The sequence below is a fragment of the Gallinula chloropus genome (genome assembly GCF_964237585.1).
Source record: "Gallinula chloropus genome assembly, chromosome: 2".
NCBI lineage: Eukaryota > Metazoa > Chordata > Aves > Gruiformes > Rallidae > Gallinula > Gallinula chloropus.
Genome location: NC_140086.1, coordinates 118,077,708 through 118,094,446, shown reverse-complemented (window position 1 = coordinate 118,094,446; position 16,739 = coordinate 118,077,708). Strand labels below are relative to the sequence as shown.

At 39.4% G+C, this 16,739-nt stretch overlaps 1 protein-coding gene across 1 annotated transcript in view; it reads left to right on the top strand.

Annotated features, from left to right (window-relative positions):
• Window positions 1-16,739, top strand: part of NEK11 (NIMA related kinase 11) — a gene marked incomplete at both ends in the record, with an annotated part of 91,914 nt that overhangs the window by 48,794 nt on the left and 26,381 nt on the right. The window contains one exon of the mRNA XM_084260660.1: window positions 15,338-15,462. Within this exon, the coding sequence (XP_084116786.1) occupies window positions 15,338-15,462 (125 nt within the window). The remainder of the gene's footprint in view (window positions 1-15,337; window positions 15,463-16,739) is intronic.

Below are 16,739 nucleotides of genomic sequence, written 5' to 3'. Positions count from 1 at the left end.
AAAAGCTGATGTGGAGCAGCTAGGGAATGTGCTAGTCCTAACAGGTAGGGAGGAAAGTTCAAACTATCTTCAACTTGTATCCTGCAGTCCTTAAAATATTTGCAACGTGACCAGAAGAGCAGGGCTTGAAGGATTGAAAGAGCAGGTTCTTAAAGGTTTAGAGTGAGGCATAGCAAATATAACACATTACACACTGCTTTCACTGAAAATGATCTGAAGCACAGCTGTATGTCATCAGGGAAAGTGTCAAACACAAAACTCAAGGTTAAGCTTCAGTTAGTAGATTTAGACACCAGTGCATCTTGATGCACTTTTAGCAGTTGTAGTTACATTTACTCAAAGTTGGGAAAAACAAGGGAGTATAGTTAGATAAATGAAAATCATGATGACAGTTTGGGATTTTGGACTTCACAGTGAACGAGTTTCAGCAATGCCAAGAAAATTTAAATGTTGTGGACTTCCTTCAGAAGCTTAAGCTTCTCTCTGTGCTTGTTTTATGTAATCTGAATTGATCTTCTGAACAGTTTTCATTCTAATTAGCACCCCTGTGCACTGGAGGAACATTTAAAAGAGTTGTCCGAAATCAAAAGTTGCCGACCAATTTGTTGGTCTTCAAGCAGGTTTTAGTTTTTTGGAGTATGAGAGAGATCTGAGTGACCTTGTGCTTTTGATGTTGAGATGAACTCAGTCTATAACAGAAAAGGTTCATCCAGATTGTTGACAGCTGGTACAAGTTAAAGTTAAGTTGGTACAACTTAAAGGAATAGTCTGATTTTTACTCTTAGAGAGAAAGTCTGCAGGCAATGTAAATGTTATTTCCGACCAATAAATTGCAGTTAGTTCTTCAACATCATGCTCCTTACTGACATGCAGCTAAACTGTGCAGGCTTATTCCTTTCTTGTAGAGACTGGGAATACGCTGTGTTCTGTGGGACTGATTGAAAACATGGCTTTTAAATCTGTCTGTTCAGTTGTCACTTGCTAAGCCAGACCAGTTTGCAATGGCTGGTGTACCTTGGCATGCTGTCGCCTTTCGCTGTGTTCACTTCTGGGATTCTGGGCACATGTTCTGCCTCAGCCTCCATGCCTCAGCAGAAAACAAAGAACTTGGGGAGGGAGATCAATCAAATGCATATGAGCGTTTGCGGACAGAAATCACTTTGAAAATCATCTGTGCTTGTGTTAAGCTGAAGAAAGGGATCCAGTTTTAACCTGGGAGTGGGCAGCAGCGAAAAATTATGTGACTGGCAAGTCATGCTATTTTTGTTTTAATGATCCAAAAGAGGGAGCTGTGCATGAAGCACACATACTCCAAAGCCATTATCTTGCCTCCTGTTGATGCTTTGCTAGAGAGAAAGTGCTGTCCCGCAATATCACCACTTCCTCATCATTTACTTCTGTTCCATGGAAAAAGCCCAACCTTCAATTTGACTACCAAGTCCAGACTGTGGCTTCAATAGGTATCTACTTGCACTGCCCCTTTCCTAAACAATTTGTCCTGTTTTATACACTCTGGAAAGTTCCTCCTGCTTGTCTACTTAGAAACCTATTCCTGGGCTCTAATATTAACAATGGAAGGTTCACAGTGCTTGAGAACCTTTTCACTTCTGGCTGCTTCATGCCAACATTTTAGAGATTCATTGCCTTGCAACTTAAGTAGTTCTCTTCTTTCCTTTGCTTACTCTTGTCATGTTTTTACAGGCAGCAGAACTACCCTTTTGTGTAATACCTCTGTATAGAGGGTACCTATACCTCTGTATAGAGGTATACAGAGGTATAGAAGGGCTATGAAGATGATTAAGGGCCTGGAGCATCTCCCCTATGAGGAAAGGCTGAGTAAGTTGGAACTGTTCAGCCTTGAGAAGAGAAGACTAAGGGGGGGACCTAATTACAGTTTATAATTATCTGAAGCAGGGGATGCAGGGGGAATCAGCCAGCCCCTTTTCAGTGGTCTGTGGGGACAGGACAAGGGGCAATGGCTGCAAGTTGGAGCACAGGAAGTTCCGCACCCACATGCGGAAAAACTTTTTCCCAGTGAGGGTGACAGAGCCCTGGGACAGGCTGCCCAGGGAGGGGGTGGAGTCTCCATCTCTGGAGATATTCAAGACCCGCCTGGACGTCTATCTGAGTGACCTGTCCTAGGGAGCTGCTTTGGCAGGGGGGTTGGACCTGATGATCTCTTGAGGTCCCTTCCAACCCCTACAATTCTATGATAGTACTTATGTATTCTTCAGATGTTTTAACACTGGTCACCTTCAGCATACCCAGACTTTCCTTCCTTATTCCTTCCTTAAGATGCTTCTAAGGAGTTATCTTCTGTTTTACAAGGGATTATTTTGTTTTTAATGCTGTAGACATAAACTGTTAATTGAATCTGGGACTATGATTGGATCCATCCACAACTAGACTCCTCTCTGAGGATGAGTTTGGAAAGCAAAGGGGTCCTTTCTGATCCTCATGACTCAATGGGAGTTTTGTCTGGCCCTGTCCTCTATGCAGTAACTAGTCAAGTGTACCTTGCCATCACATGTTGTTAAACCACTGTTGCATTTACCATTGAACTTTGTAAACTCACTGTTGTATATCAATAAAGTATATTAATGCTTCTTCCCTTATGAGTGAAGTGCATCAAGCATGGGACATCTTCTTGGTATTCAGTGCCAGCAGGATAAATCACAGGCACTACTTGTCCTGGGTTATTAAGGAGTATCTCTATAAATCTTTGGGTTCTGGGACTTTGTCTCCAGTTCTTTGGTTCAGCTGCATTTTGCATGCATGCTAAAGCAAAGGTTCTTCTGGTTTGACTGTTGCTTCTCTCCACACAGCACATCTTCAAAGAGTGATGGCAGGTGAGTAGGAAACATTCCTTTTGTAGTGAGCATTTAAAAGCATGCTTTAAAATTCTGTTTCTCTTAAGTTACTGTAAGCTGTAGGTTTCTTTTGCATCTTTAATTATACAATCTGGTGTAAAAGCATTCCCTTTGTTTGTAAAAAGACAGGCAGAGTTGCTATGAAAGAGTCAGCTAGGAAAATTACTTTTAGAATTATTAACCATATTAAGTAAATGGCTGAAGAGGTATGTGGAGTTGAAGATCACTAGAATGATTTGTACTCTTACTGTGTTGTTTCAGCTCATTAGAAAACTAACATTTTCCTTGAAAATACAAATCTTTGTAAATATAAATCAATGAAAAATTACTCAATTGCAACTATCTTATGTAATAGTTTTATACTGCATTTCATTTTTAGACTTGTTAATTGGAAAAAACCCTTAAATTATATTTTGATAATGAAATATTTATGGAAAGATAATTTATAGTTCTGTTTAATATTAATTGGCAAACATTGATGTCCCATCTTACGTGTCCATGAATTTATGGAACTGTCATCAAACAAATAATTTAATACTAGGGTGGATAAAGCAGTTAAGAATATATTGTACTATTGGGAACAGTTTTGCTTTACTATAGATATCTTCATGTCATTTCCATCTCCAGTTACAAGCGAGAGACAAAAAAGCTGAAGTAAGTTTCATACTGAGATTGTATTCAGAGACACTGAGCTACTGTCAGTGTTAAACAGAACTATGTGTGTCCAAAATATCTATGTGTATCTGTACACTTCATTTGTTTTCAAGGATTACCGTAAGATTGCTAATGATTAATAGCTAAATTACCTTTATATTTTGATTTGGATATTTTCTTTTCTGCTACTTTTTTTTCCCCAGCTCATTTTATTTATTAATTATATCTGAATATTTAAAAGAACATTTTTCAAATCATAGCAATGAAGTGGGAATGGACAATGCAAAATGTGGCATGATAAACCTCTATCCACATCTTCTATTTTCGCTGATACTTACCTAGGAAATAACTCATTCACTCTCTCTAATTCTCATCCAAAAAAAGAAAGCTACCTTGCAATGAATTGGCTAAGATGAACAATGTTTCTTTTTTCTGGAGATCTCAGTGCATGTGTTTAGTCTTCAATAATGATTTTGTGAAAATAATGGTGAGGCAAATTATACTGCAGCACTGGCAACTGGAGGTCATTTACAAGGGGGGGGAATAAAACCTGTAGAAAAGAATTGTCTGTATTATTTCAATAAATTATATTGACCACAGCTGGAATAAAATTACTTATTTTCTAAAACACTAGTATTCCTTCTGATAGGGCCTCCTTCCATAGAGCTACTGAAACTATCATGTGAGTAATACTTTACTTTCTAGTATAGTGATACAGTTCATCTTTGTCTACTCATTAATTTTATTAAGCTTGTAGTCTACTTTCCTGATTGTACAAAAACAAGTCATCAGAAGAGCAGATGTCCGTTTTTCCAGAGAACTGGACATTGAGAGAAGTGTCAGACAATTAAGGTCATCTTTTCTATGGATTTTGTAGTACTGGTAGGTCACCGTGGCTCTTCTTGTATGGGCTACCAAGCACTGGGCTAAGTAGGACTGAAAATTGCAGCTCTATCACTACATCATATTAACTATTTGAGTGCAGGTCTTTTTGCTTTGGTTGCAGTGTCTTCTAAGGAAGCCGTGTTTTACAGCATGATTCCTCCTTGCTCTGCATACAGCCTGATTCTTAAAGGCTGGATCAAAGTTTGCGGACGTATTTAATAAGGAGGAAACACTAGTTATGAGGACTTACATGTAACGAATTGAGAGAAAGCTTTATCAGAGCAAGTATTGTACTTACCCATGTGGGAAATTAGAGTGGGATAGCTTAAGGTTCTTCGTTTACTCCATAGAAAATTCTCTAGGTAGAGAAGCTCAGACTTTGCAGTTGAAAGCAGCACGAAGCGCAAGGCATAATCCTGTTACGCAACTGTAATAGCTGAATGTTCAAGGTTTCTGATTCAATTTCTACGGTAGAACTTGCCTTGAAATTGGCTACAAAATCATAAACTGTATCCAAAATGCTTCCAGATAGCTCAGTGCAGTTACAGATGCAGCAAAACCTTCCATCTCCTTACCATCACCTTGATCCTTCTGATTTAGATCAGCTTTTACAGTTGGAAGATACTAGGTTGAAAGCTATCTCCATTACCAAAACCCCATACTTTTTAGAGGAGCCATAAGGAGCATTAAATTCAACAAGCTACAGACTAACAGGCATGAAAACTTAAAGCCACGTACTGGCATTTGTAGCTAAAAGTGCCACTTTATATTCCTACCAATTTTACAGATGATGAGACATGGTAAACAAGAGTGGGGAAGGGTTTTTTTTTACGTGTTCAAGAAATAATATATGCAAATGCATGCCCATGGATAAGGGCTTGTGGTCATTGCAGCACTTAGGTGTGTGGAATGAAAAAGATGATGCTGCAAAACAACATGGAACTTGAGCCACCAGTAAAATACTGTATCTTGCAATTTTTTTAAATTTATTTTTTAGTACATTGGATTTTTTTTTTTTTAGTACATTATTAGTTGGGGCTTTGCTTGTCTTCACATCCATTTCTGTGAGAACCTCAAGTCTGCATAAACTACTACTCTGCTTTTTACAGACATGTTTGTGTGTGGGAAGGGGTCAAGTTAAAGGAGCAGAAGATATTAAGCTAGCTAACTGGTGGCGTTTAGATTCTTTGTACGGAAAAAGAATCTAAAAAATCAAAGGCATATAAATGAAAGGGACGTATTATAATGATCTTGATCTCTCTGATCTGTATTACATTCCTTTTTATTCCTGTATACTGCAAAGATTATAACATGTTCAATTCCTTAGTTTAATTTGTTGCAATACGTTACATCTGCCACAACCCTGATCTCATTAAAATTCCAAAATAGCTGAGTATATTACGGTCATTGCATACGTTATTTCTATATTTTCATTGCTGATGGTAAGTTATGGATATATTGCTCTGAATTTCAAGTGGGCAAAGTGCAGTTGACTCTCAAGTAGGATGCGTTCGCTCATTATAAAATACGGGTTTTTTTTCTACTCTGTTTTTATGAGCTTTATTGAAGGATTTTCAGGGTATTTTTTTAAATCTTCGAAGGTTAAAAGCCTGTAATATTTCTGAGCACATCTTTAAGCCTCTCTGCACATGCACACTTTGTTTAGTGCCCGTAAAGAGGTACTTATGCATACTGATGGCGTAACTGAGTTAACACTTCAAAGTATGAACATGCAAGCAATCACACTGCTTGAAGGCTTTTAGGAAAATCATGGTTTTCAGTCTGGCAAGTCAAAATACAAAATAATATTCATTATAAGTGGCATTAGGTACCTTTCTGCATTAGTATTGCTCTAGTATCCTTTGTAAGCAGAAAAACGTGTCTCAAGAAGATAGCATTGCAGTGAATTCTACTGTGGGTTACCCATTAGTCTACACTTCGATATAGTGTTACCCTACTTCCAGGATCTTAAGGCATATTCCCCAACTGGCTACTTGCTGAAATGGTACCATGGGGTGCTGCTTCCTGAGAGAAACTTGCTTGTTTAGCTCTGGTACTTGCAGTTATCAGCCCTTCCCTTGTCCTTGGCACATCAGGTGACAAAACTCCCGAGAGTCTCACAGGATTTGAGGGTGTATGCATGCTGGAAGCGTGCCCCTCTGACCTGATCATCTGCCACTTCTTTTCATTGCTTAGTTTCACGCTGACATCCTACCTTATCCCAGATTCAATTAAAGGAATAGTAAACCTGATTTATTTTAGCAAAAGCAAAGTTTAACAAAGTTTTCAAGGTTTAGCCACGAAGAGGAAATTAATCAGCGTGTTTTGTTGGATTTGGTTTTTGTTGTTTTTCTGAAGCAAAATTCCTCTCACTTAAGGAGTTCTTCCAGTAATATTGCCTTTGGAGAACTGATTTCTTGCTTTGGTTATAGCTCCACATTTAAACCCTTCTTCCATGAAGGCAACCATAGAATTAAAGACATATTCTTGGGAATTTTATGACATGGCAGAGTCTAGGGTATATGTAATACAAAAACCTCTATGTAAAGGTTTCTATGCATTGTCCATTACCTTCAAGTTTTTGCTCAAATGCTTTAGCATTTGAGGGCCATCAGGAATTGAACTCAATTCATCATCTCCCCAGGAAACCTTTTCTAAAGCTCTATAATGTTCGGTATGCCTAGCTACTTAAATCTTTTCATAGCTTCACAAAAATTGACAGCTTCTTGCAGGAAGTCTTGCTCTTACAGCTTCCCAGAAGGAAGCATGTGGAACGATGTCTTTAAGCAGCAGGTATGTAAAAAACCCCTACAAAACAAACACCTTGAAAGTATGGGGAGAGAGTGAATTATTTTATTCTATAGCTTCTAATTTTTTATGATTAATTTTTCATTCTGATATAGTTTGGCATTAATAAACATTTCCTTGCAAACAAAGTATCTGTGAACAGAACAGTGTTTGAAAACACTTGATGAGGAATCCCAGTCCACCTCTCAGTTGCAGTTTTCTCACTCAGTTATGAAACTGCTAAAGAGCATTTCTGGGGAGATGGGCCAAAGTATACGGTGGCATAAGAAACTGGAACCAATTTCAAGTGAAGGAAAATTTGCTCAGGAAGTAGATGTAAATACTGAATTAGTTTGCAGTTCCTACCAGTTTAGCTTTCAGCACATATAACTGTCAGACAACTATCTGGAGGAAATGAGAAGGTGACAGCAATGAAAGAGCTTAACTTACATTCTCCTGTTTTATCTGCTCTGTTGACTTTCACCAGTTAATTTCATCTTAGTGTTTAAAGTCTCAACACTTCCTAGTTTTGCTTGGCTGAAATAATGCACTTGGTTTTGTACTTGTTCAACATATAACTTACTGCTTATAATTAAATTAAATGCTACATCCAGACTGTGATGCAAACATTGTTTGCATCAAATTTGGATCTGGACCATTTCCATTTGTTTTCTACTCTTTCAGTAAGTTCTGGTTGTGAAAATATCCCATTTTGTTTCTTGAAAATAGCGTTCTGGAGCTGCACCAGGGTGAGAAAGAAGCAACTGTCTTAAGGGACAGCTTTTTGTGGACTCTCTGCTTCCTGACACTCTCAATGAAAGGGAAAGTACCAGGCCGTGTCTGCCAGATTCAACAGGGTAACTGAGTTTTTATTTGAAAATAGGCCTTGACTGATGAAAAAAACTTTAAAATAACTCAAGGGCTGCTTTTTAAATTGATGTCATAAGGTACCTTCATGGTCATTTTTCCTTTAATTTACAGCTTTTGCTCTCTTCCTGCTGGAAACTGCAAATAATAGGGATAATAGGACCTCTTTGTGCATGACAGAAATGTCTTCCAAGAGTCACTAAGTGCTCCATCCTATTGACTACATCACTGTATTGTTCTTTCTCTTCATTCACCCATCTGTAATAAAAGGATTTCTGAATATTTGGAAAATGTTTAGATTTGCTGAACTTTAAACTGTGTTCAAAAGGCAGTATGGCCTCATCTCCATTGCCACTGCCTACCAGAACTGCCATTTCAGTGTATGTGACAACTAGAAAGTCAGAAGAGAGGAAAAAAACCCAAACAAAACCCTCAGAAAATTAGGGGGAAAAAATGTGACCAAAGTATTCCTTCTTGCTATCCATTTTTGTTAATGACTCCTTTCAGCAATGCTTTTCGTCCTCTCATGCTTTTTTTTCTGTACATACTGATAAAATAGTGGGAGGTGGAAGGTTTGGGACAAGAACTGTGTCCTGCAAATAAAACATTTTCTCTTGGAATTTTCATTTTGCTTAGGTTTAAAAAAAGTAATTTTTCCTTGGAGAAATGTTTCTAACATCAAGTAGTAGAAGAATCCTTGTAAGGCTACTCTGATTCATACCTCTTTATTTTTCCTGGACATTTCATGATCGCCATTCAGTGAAGCCCACAAGTGAATTGAAGCCTTTTTCCTTTTTAAAATGCTAAAAGAGGAATTATAAAATATTAATTTTTAACTTTGGTTATATTTCTGGTTCTTATTTGGAACAACCCATTTTATTTTACGTCTATGCTGTACATGACCATGTCAGAAGTTAATTCTTCTACTGACTTCATAGTCCTTTTGTGCTTAGCCAAAAGGATTGTACAAGACTTTTATGGGCACATAAGTCCTGTTACATCCCTTAGTTCATTTATTAAACAAGGCATTTCCCAAGAGTCCTTTTCAGCCTAATTTAAAAGAGCCTGACAAAAGCTTCCACTGACTTTCTGAACAATGAAGCTTCAGAGCCTAATAACACAGATCTCATCTATAGCTGACCAAAGTTTGGTGATTGTCTTTGAAACTTTTAAAGTTGAAGGTTGGGGTTTTTTTGTCTCGCACTGGAAAAAAATCCCCTGACCAATATGAACAAGCTAAAATTATAATAATGGAGTTATTTTACTTTTCCCAATTGTATGAATATTGACCTGAACTGTGGAGGGGTGCAGAGCCCTTTCTCTCCTTTGCAGGAGAGCTGCTCATTCAGGATTATGTAGGTCAGGGAAACATATCTTTGTGTTTCAAAACTCTCTCTTAGCGACAGCTCTTTCTGTTTTCTCCCTTGAAGTGAGAAATCCCTTTCTGTTTCCTCCCTCTGATAACTGACACACGATTCTGAAGAGTGCTGGCCAGCCCTGGCCACCATCTCCTTTTGCTGGTGGTTTGTAGGGATGTGTACACATTGCATGGGTGTACAGAAACAGCCATGTTTCTGCTTACCTTGTGAGCATATAAATTAAAGATCTGGAATGTTTCTAAGCAGTTTGTTTGTGAAGCATCATGTAATCATGGAATCACAAAATAGTTTAGGTCAGAAGGGACCTCTGGCGGTCTAGTCCAATCCCCTGCCCAGAGCAGGTCTGATCAGATCAGGTTGCTCAGGGCTGTATCTGATCAAGCCTCAAACCTCCCCAAGGATTGAGATCCTACATATTCCTTAAGCCCTATTCCAGTATTTGATCACTTCCATTGTAATTTTTTTTCCCCTAATGTCAAACTGGGATTTATGATGTTCCAGCTGATACTTGTTGCCCCTTGTCCTGTCACCACACACCTCCGAGAAGAGTCTGGGTCCACCTTCCTTTTATCCTCTGAGCAGACAGTCATAGACAGCAATAAGGTTTTCCCTTTATCTCCCCTTCTTAGGGATGAATGGACCCCGTCTTGCAGCCCAGCGCAGGGCCGAAACAGAAGGCAAAGGAATGCTTTGCTCTGTTCTTGCCTTGGTTCCCAGCATGGCTCATATACAGAGCCTTGCCAGGGGGGCTGTGGGAGTACCCATGTCCTGGATCCCCCTCTTAATTTTTTGGCCTGTCTGGCGGTGTGTGTAGCCTATAAGAGCTGCTACATATGCAGCACCTCTTTTCAGGTGTGTTGGTTCATGTCACCGTAACGTTGTGAGTGTATCATATCTCACAGCCATGCACGTTTGTCAGAGCAGTCGTGTGCTTTGCTCCTTGCTTTCCTGTCTGTAGGGCTGTGCAGACAGAGGGGTGTGCAGCTACCTGGAACTGGAGCAACTCTTTTCCTTGAGGTGGGAAAGTGACAGCTGAGAAAATCTGCTGATTTCCAGAGATGCGATAAAGCCTTGGGAATAAAAAATGGTACAATAATCTTTAAGAGCCAAGTGTGACTTTGTTACTGTGAATACAAGTGGTGAAAATGAACATATGTTACACTGTTCTGTTTTCTTTCTTTTTTCTTCTCCCTTTTTTAAATAAAAGGGGCTTTACTGTCTTCTGGAATGTGAGAATGCTGCATCATTGCACCAATTATGTATGACTTCAAGGCAAGAGAAAATTAAAGATATTTATCAAAGTATTTTCATCTCTTTGGAGAAAACTGTTGTTGCCAAGTTACCATGCTACTTGCAACAAGCTCTTGGTGGATGTAAGCACAATATTACAAGTATCGGAGTCCTTTGTTTTCTGCATAGTTTCTCTTCTTGGGAAATAACTGTTTGTGGGTTTTTTTTATTTAGATAATGGGTTTTTATGGTTCCTTCCACTATTAGGGTTCACAGGAATATGTAGAAAGAAACCTAAAGAGGAATATTATTCAGAGGTCATTTTTCTATACCTAAGCCATCTAGAAATATGTAAGCAGTAGCTGCATTATTTCTGAATGGAGTGTTTGTAAGTAAATAACAGGTACTATGATTGGCCCTAGTGCAATATGCACAGCTAGATATAAACATAATGTATTTTCAGAGATCATCTGACAGATCAGGGGGCCTGAGGGTGCAGAAGCAGTGGCAGAGACCTTCCTTTTCACTCCGTAAGGAGTATGTTCTATGTATGCTGTATCAGAGGGAGAGTGCATCTGAGGGACAGCTATATTACAGCGCTGTCACAACCATCAGCCTGCACGTTCTACTGGCTGGTGCAGTATTAGAAACCTTATCTTGGATGTTATCATCACCTTTCTTTTCCAAGGGTCTGCGAAGAAAGCAGAGTCCCTGTTTACCACACATCCTGCACAGGCTGGCTTTGCCACATGCAAGGAATGGGGCGATTTGGATTCTCTGTGCTCGGGCAGGTCAGGTGTTCTGCGTGAGCAACAGTGTGCGAGGGGCTGCAGACAGTGTCACGACCTTCTTAAATGTTCCTCTCCCAGCTCACTCCAGTTATCTGCAGCTGGGCTCAGCATGGGTACAGCTCAGTTTTGATTTATGGTATCTGCTGTGCTAAAGCCACCTTAGTGTTCTTGAAATTAGGCTGATCCTGGGTCTCAACAAGTAATCTGCTCTGTACTCAGACTAATTCTGCATCTGTAGTGCATGGATTATTTAGAGTTGGCTCTATTCAGTAGGAGTCAAGGAGACTGTTATAGGGAACAGGATAGCCTTCCTTAGGTGCCTTCTTTAAAGATGCTTGTCATAAACCCAAGAAGTTTTAAAGATCTGTAGTAGTTAAATCCCAAGTTCCCATCCGCTGGACGTGCTGTCTTCTTTCAAAAATGTCACTTGAAATAGTTTCTGGACCAGGGCCAGTAGCATCTCTATCCTGGAACATCTCTAGTGCCTGATCTAGCATTTAAAATTGTGTTTCTGAGCTGGGATTAACTGCCCATCTACAGACAGCTGTCATAACAATTTTACAAATGGCAAAGAGAGCAATTCTGACAAGGATGCAAAAGCTGGCATGGTAGTAGGATACGGCCAGTGCCAGACCCTTACGCATTGTTTGGGGAATCAGCAGTTCTGGCTGGTCACAGTTTACTTGCAGGGAGTAGAGCTTTACTGTAGCCAGAGCAGACAATTTGAAGTTATGTTTATGAGTAAAAAGACTGATTTTGATACCTTGTTTGGTTGGGAAAGATTGTGTTTTTTCGTACAACAATAAACAAATAATGAGTGTGGGAGGAGAAAACTCAGACAACAATAGCCTAGTCCAATGTTTGCATCATAACATAATAAATAGGTTGATTCATATGCATGGAAAAAAGCAAAATTAATGTTCACTCTGTCTGGAAAAGGAGATACATCTTCATTTAGTAGCGTTCTTCCTATGCTAAAAAGGAATGATATATGTGTATATATATATTAAAGATGAAGTGTTAAGCCTTTCCGACAAATGGCACTTTGTAGAATCCAAAAACTTAAACACAATAAAAAATACTTCCTTTGTGGGAAAAAGTCTTAGGGTTGGGGGAGTCCTCCTGAAAGCCCCCACACTGATCATCATTTTTTCTTCTTTCTTGGGTTTTGGTTTTTTTTTTTTTTTTAGCCTTCTTTTTCCCTAAACTAAGAAAGCTGAAAAATGGAAACAGGGAGGATTAGAAATTGTGGCAGTGGAGCCTGGTGCTGTTATTCAGCTTCCATAAATATCTTAAAACAGAGAAACCTGAGTGAAAATGTGTCAGCATTTTGGAAGTAAATCAAGTTTATAGAAAACAGAAGTGTTTTTTTTTTAAATACTTTGGAGATGGTAGATAGTAGAGATGATATCTCAACAGAAGAGTTTCAACCCCCTACTGCTGCAGTTAAATAAATTTTCACTTTTTTCCATAGTTCTTTTTTACTCCTTAAGATTAGAATTATTCCTCCTGCCCAGACTCCAATGTATTTTAATGGATTGTAATTGTATTATGTTGTTTAAATGCTCTTGCTTTTTTTTTTTAATCCATATGAAACAAGTAAAAAACTCTAAACGTTTTTAATGTCATATTGTTTTAATTTAATTTATTTAAATGTAGTAATATTTAAGTTGGTTGATATTCCTTTTAAGTGGTAGACAATTGGGGAGAATGGCTACAGGTAGGACTTGTGACAGCTGAATATTAAGTGGCTTTTATATTCTACTAACATTTTTTGTAATATGGCAAAGGCAGGGTGGCCGAACTGGGCAAAGATGGATAGGAAGCATCTTCTTTATGAAAACTCTTAGCATAAAAATAATGTTCCAGTGCTTGGATATAACTTATTTTGGTAAGTCAGTAAAGGACTCACTAAAATCAAAGCATTGGCCAGAGTTAACCTCCCCAAGCAGCCAGCACAGGTGAGCTGAGTTACCCTGGGCTTTTTTACATACCACCTGACACAACTTCCCCATAAAAGAAACTGGTTGGGGAAGGGTAGGGGCTTGGTGTGTTGGGTAGGTTGGTTGTTGGTCCTTGCTGTTGGGCAGACTCTGTAATTGCTGGGTCAGTAAGGTACTCTGTGTTACCACTGGGTGTGAGTGTAATTGGCTGTTATTGTTCTATGTTCATGGTGATTTTTGTCAGTAAACAGTCTATATCCCTACCCACAGAGACTCTGTCTATCTCTCCTATGGGAGTGGGCAAGCAGTGTGTGGTGCTCAGCCACTGTCTGGGGCTGAACCAACTCCGTGCTTAGGGCTGCTGATGAGATAGCTGCTGTCCTGGTTTCAGCTAGAATAGAGTTAATTTTCTTTCTAGCAACCAGTGGAATGCTGTATTTGGGAGTTAGAATGAGAGCAGTGCTGATAACACACTGATATATTGGTTGTTGCCAAGCAGTCAGGGACTTTTCTGCTGTTCATATTGCCCTGCTAGGGAGAAGGTGGGGGTCACCCAGGAAGCTGGGAGGGGACACAGCTGGGACAGGTGACCCAAACTTGCTAAAGAGGGTATTCCATGCCAATTATATCATGCTCAGCATAAAGGGGGGCTGATGGGGGAGGAGCGCATGGCTCCAGGATGCATGGTTTTGGGGACACTTCAGGTTTGGGACAGTTCTGAGTTGTGTCATGTGGTGAGAAACTGCATTGTGTATCGCCAGTTTTTTATGTTTTGCTATAAAGTCCTATTATTGTTATCTCTCTCTCTCTGCTGTTCCAGTAAACTATCTTTATCCCAACCTGCAAGGCTTAGGAGATTTTTTGTTTCTTTTGCCTCCCCCCCTCCTCCCCCCCCAGTTCCTCACACACCCCCTCTTAGTGAGTGGCTCTGTGGTGCTTGGCTCTCAGCTGAGGCAAAACCACGACAGCTGCCAGCTGGGCTTCCTTGTCTTCTGGTCCTGCCGCTTGCCACTGAGATGTGTTTCCCCATGGCAACTCTTCGCCTTTGCAGCTGTCTAGAAAAGTGGGGAATCTGCTTTTTAGCCAGGCAGTCACCACATTCCAGCCTCAGCTTAAAACTCAGCATACGCTTAGGTGTGTCTCTTGAGGAAGGACAGCTCGATGAAGCAGGCCTCAAGCCATTTTAGTAAAACTCCTTGCTTGTGGAGTCTGGGATACAAAAGGGTTTCACCCGGAGTAGACTGTGGTGAATATGTTGACCAGTAGTACTAACAATTGTTATACTTCATAGCCTCATTGGCTGTATTAATGTTGCACTAACTGCTACTGCTAACGTTTGTGATAGTAATAAATTGAGAGAGCGTGACACCCAAGTGTGCATACCTGGACTTTACACCAGTTTCTTTTATTTTATTATGCTTTTGCTTCAGGAAGGTTTGGAAAAAGATACAGATATTCTTTTTTCTTGTATCTTTTAAAATGTGTGTCTGGTATATATTGTTTTTCATTTTAGCTTAGCAGTTTTATTTACTGCAGGTTATGTATGTTAGAGAAAAACAAACTGGGACACAATTTCAGCTCGCAAAGGCTGGCTTCAATTCAGTGCTGACCCTGCTTTGAATAGATGATCCCATGAGGTCCCTTCCAGCCTGAATTGTTCTGTGGTTCAGTGATTTCAGCCCTGAATCAATATAGATCCTTTCAGGTCATGAATTTACGTATGCTGATGATCTGACCTTTTGCCAGAGATGGCTTTAACACTGCTTATCATGTCCTCAATTATGAATGTTTTAATCTGAGAACCTGTCTCTTGACTTCAGTTGTGGAATGCATTGCTAGTGGCATAACATGGGTGCTATAAAATCCATTTCATCTTTTTAAGATCCCACATTTTTTCTCTACATCTGCTATAAACTCATAATTGCCTTTAGATATTCCTGAAGACCCAGAAATTGCGGAAGAATATTACAATGATGAGTTTGAATCCTGTTCAGAAGACAGCGAAGAGGATGAGGATGTGGAAGCATCACAGACAGTCTCTAAGACAAATCACCAGGTATATGTGATCTTTGGGGAAACAATATACACTTGATGCTCATTTTGCATTGGAAAATTGAGCTTCCTCCAAGATTTTATCCTACCTGCATTACTGAAATTTGGTGTTAGGAATGTCTGTGTATATCAACACCACGAAGTTGTTATGTGTGTATGCACAAGTAATTCGTCTGAGACACTGATGAGAGAGATTCTTGCATTCCTTTAAGATTAAGGGTAACACCCTTAAGGTGGCTCATTGACACTGAACTTCCTTTTGACTGTAAAACACAGAGTGGGGCTCTCTCATGTGTTGGCTATGGATAAATTAAGTTAAAGCTGAAAACATACTTCAAACGCAGAATCTAAGTTCCAGCTCTAATTCCTGAGCAAAGATAGACATTTGTAGTTGCTGCTTCTTTCTTCCTATATTAGACTTATTTTCTGTGTCAGTGTGATGGCCTATGAGCCTAAACAACTGCAAGACTTGACCAACAAATCTGCAGACTTTCCCAAGAATCTCAGAAAGTGTCTGTGAAGGGAAAAATTGTTGAAAGGCTTAAAGTAGTTTTATCAGATGAGGCTGCCACAAGAAAGTCTTAGGGATTGCAGAGTGAAGATGGTTGAAGATTATTGGAAAAGGCACCTAATTTAGATCTGATCGGAATAAGCTGAGAGGAGTCTTGTCTCCAGTGATCAAGTCTCTCTGAAATCAATGAACTTAAATGCCCGAGTCAGTCCTGAAAATGGATCTTCCTAAGATATTCAGGAACAATTAATTTCTCCCTTGGGTCAAGCAGCTTAAAGAATTGCCTACAGTGCCTCTGACTGGTACTGTCTGTTGCTGCTGAGGATCATATATATTATTCCATGTTCATGTGCACATTTTGCAGAACAGAGTGTGATGTCTTCTGCGTCTCAGGGAACCAACCAAGTATACTAATACTCTTCACTAAATTATAAATAACTTGTACTGATTTTTGAAAATTTTGAACTAAGAGCTTTTGTAAGATGTAGTTTTTAAGGTAAATGTAAAGCATTTGTGTGAGAAATCAGAACTCTACTTCTATCATGGTAGCAGGGAGTCCTGAAATTCTCTCACCAGTTAAACTTGAAGTTTATAGAGAAGCAGCTTTATTCTATCTACAATCATCCTCCCATCTTTCAAACTAAACACACATTCAGGATCAGTTTATGCAGTAGTGGTCTAAAGAAAATATTAGTCAATTGTAAATCAGTGGAGTATCTCAGACAATTCTTTTTCAGTTTGCTGGGTCTGTGCTTACCCACAACATGTAG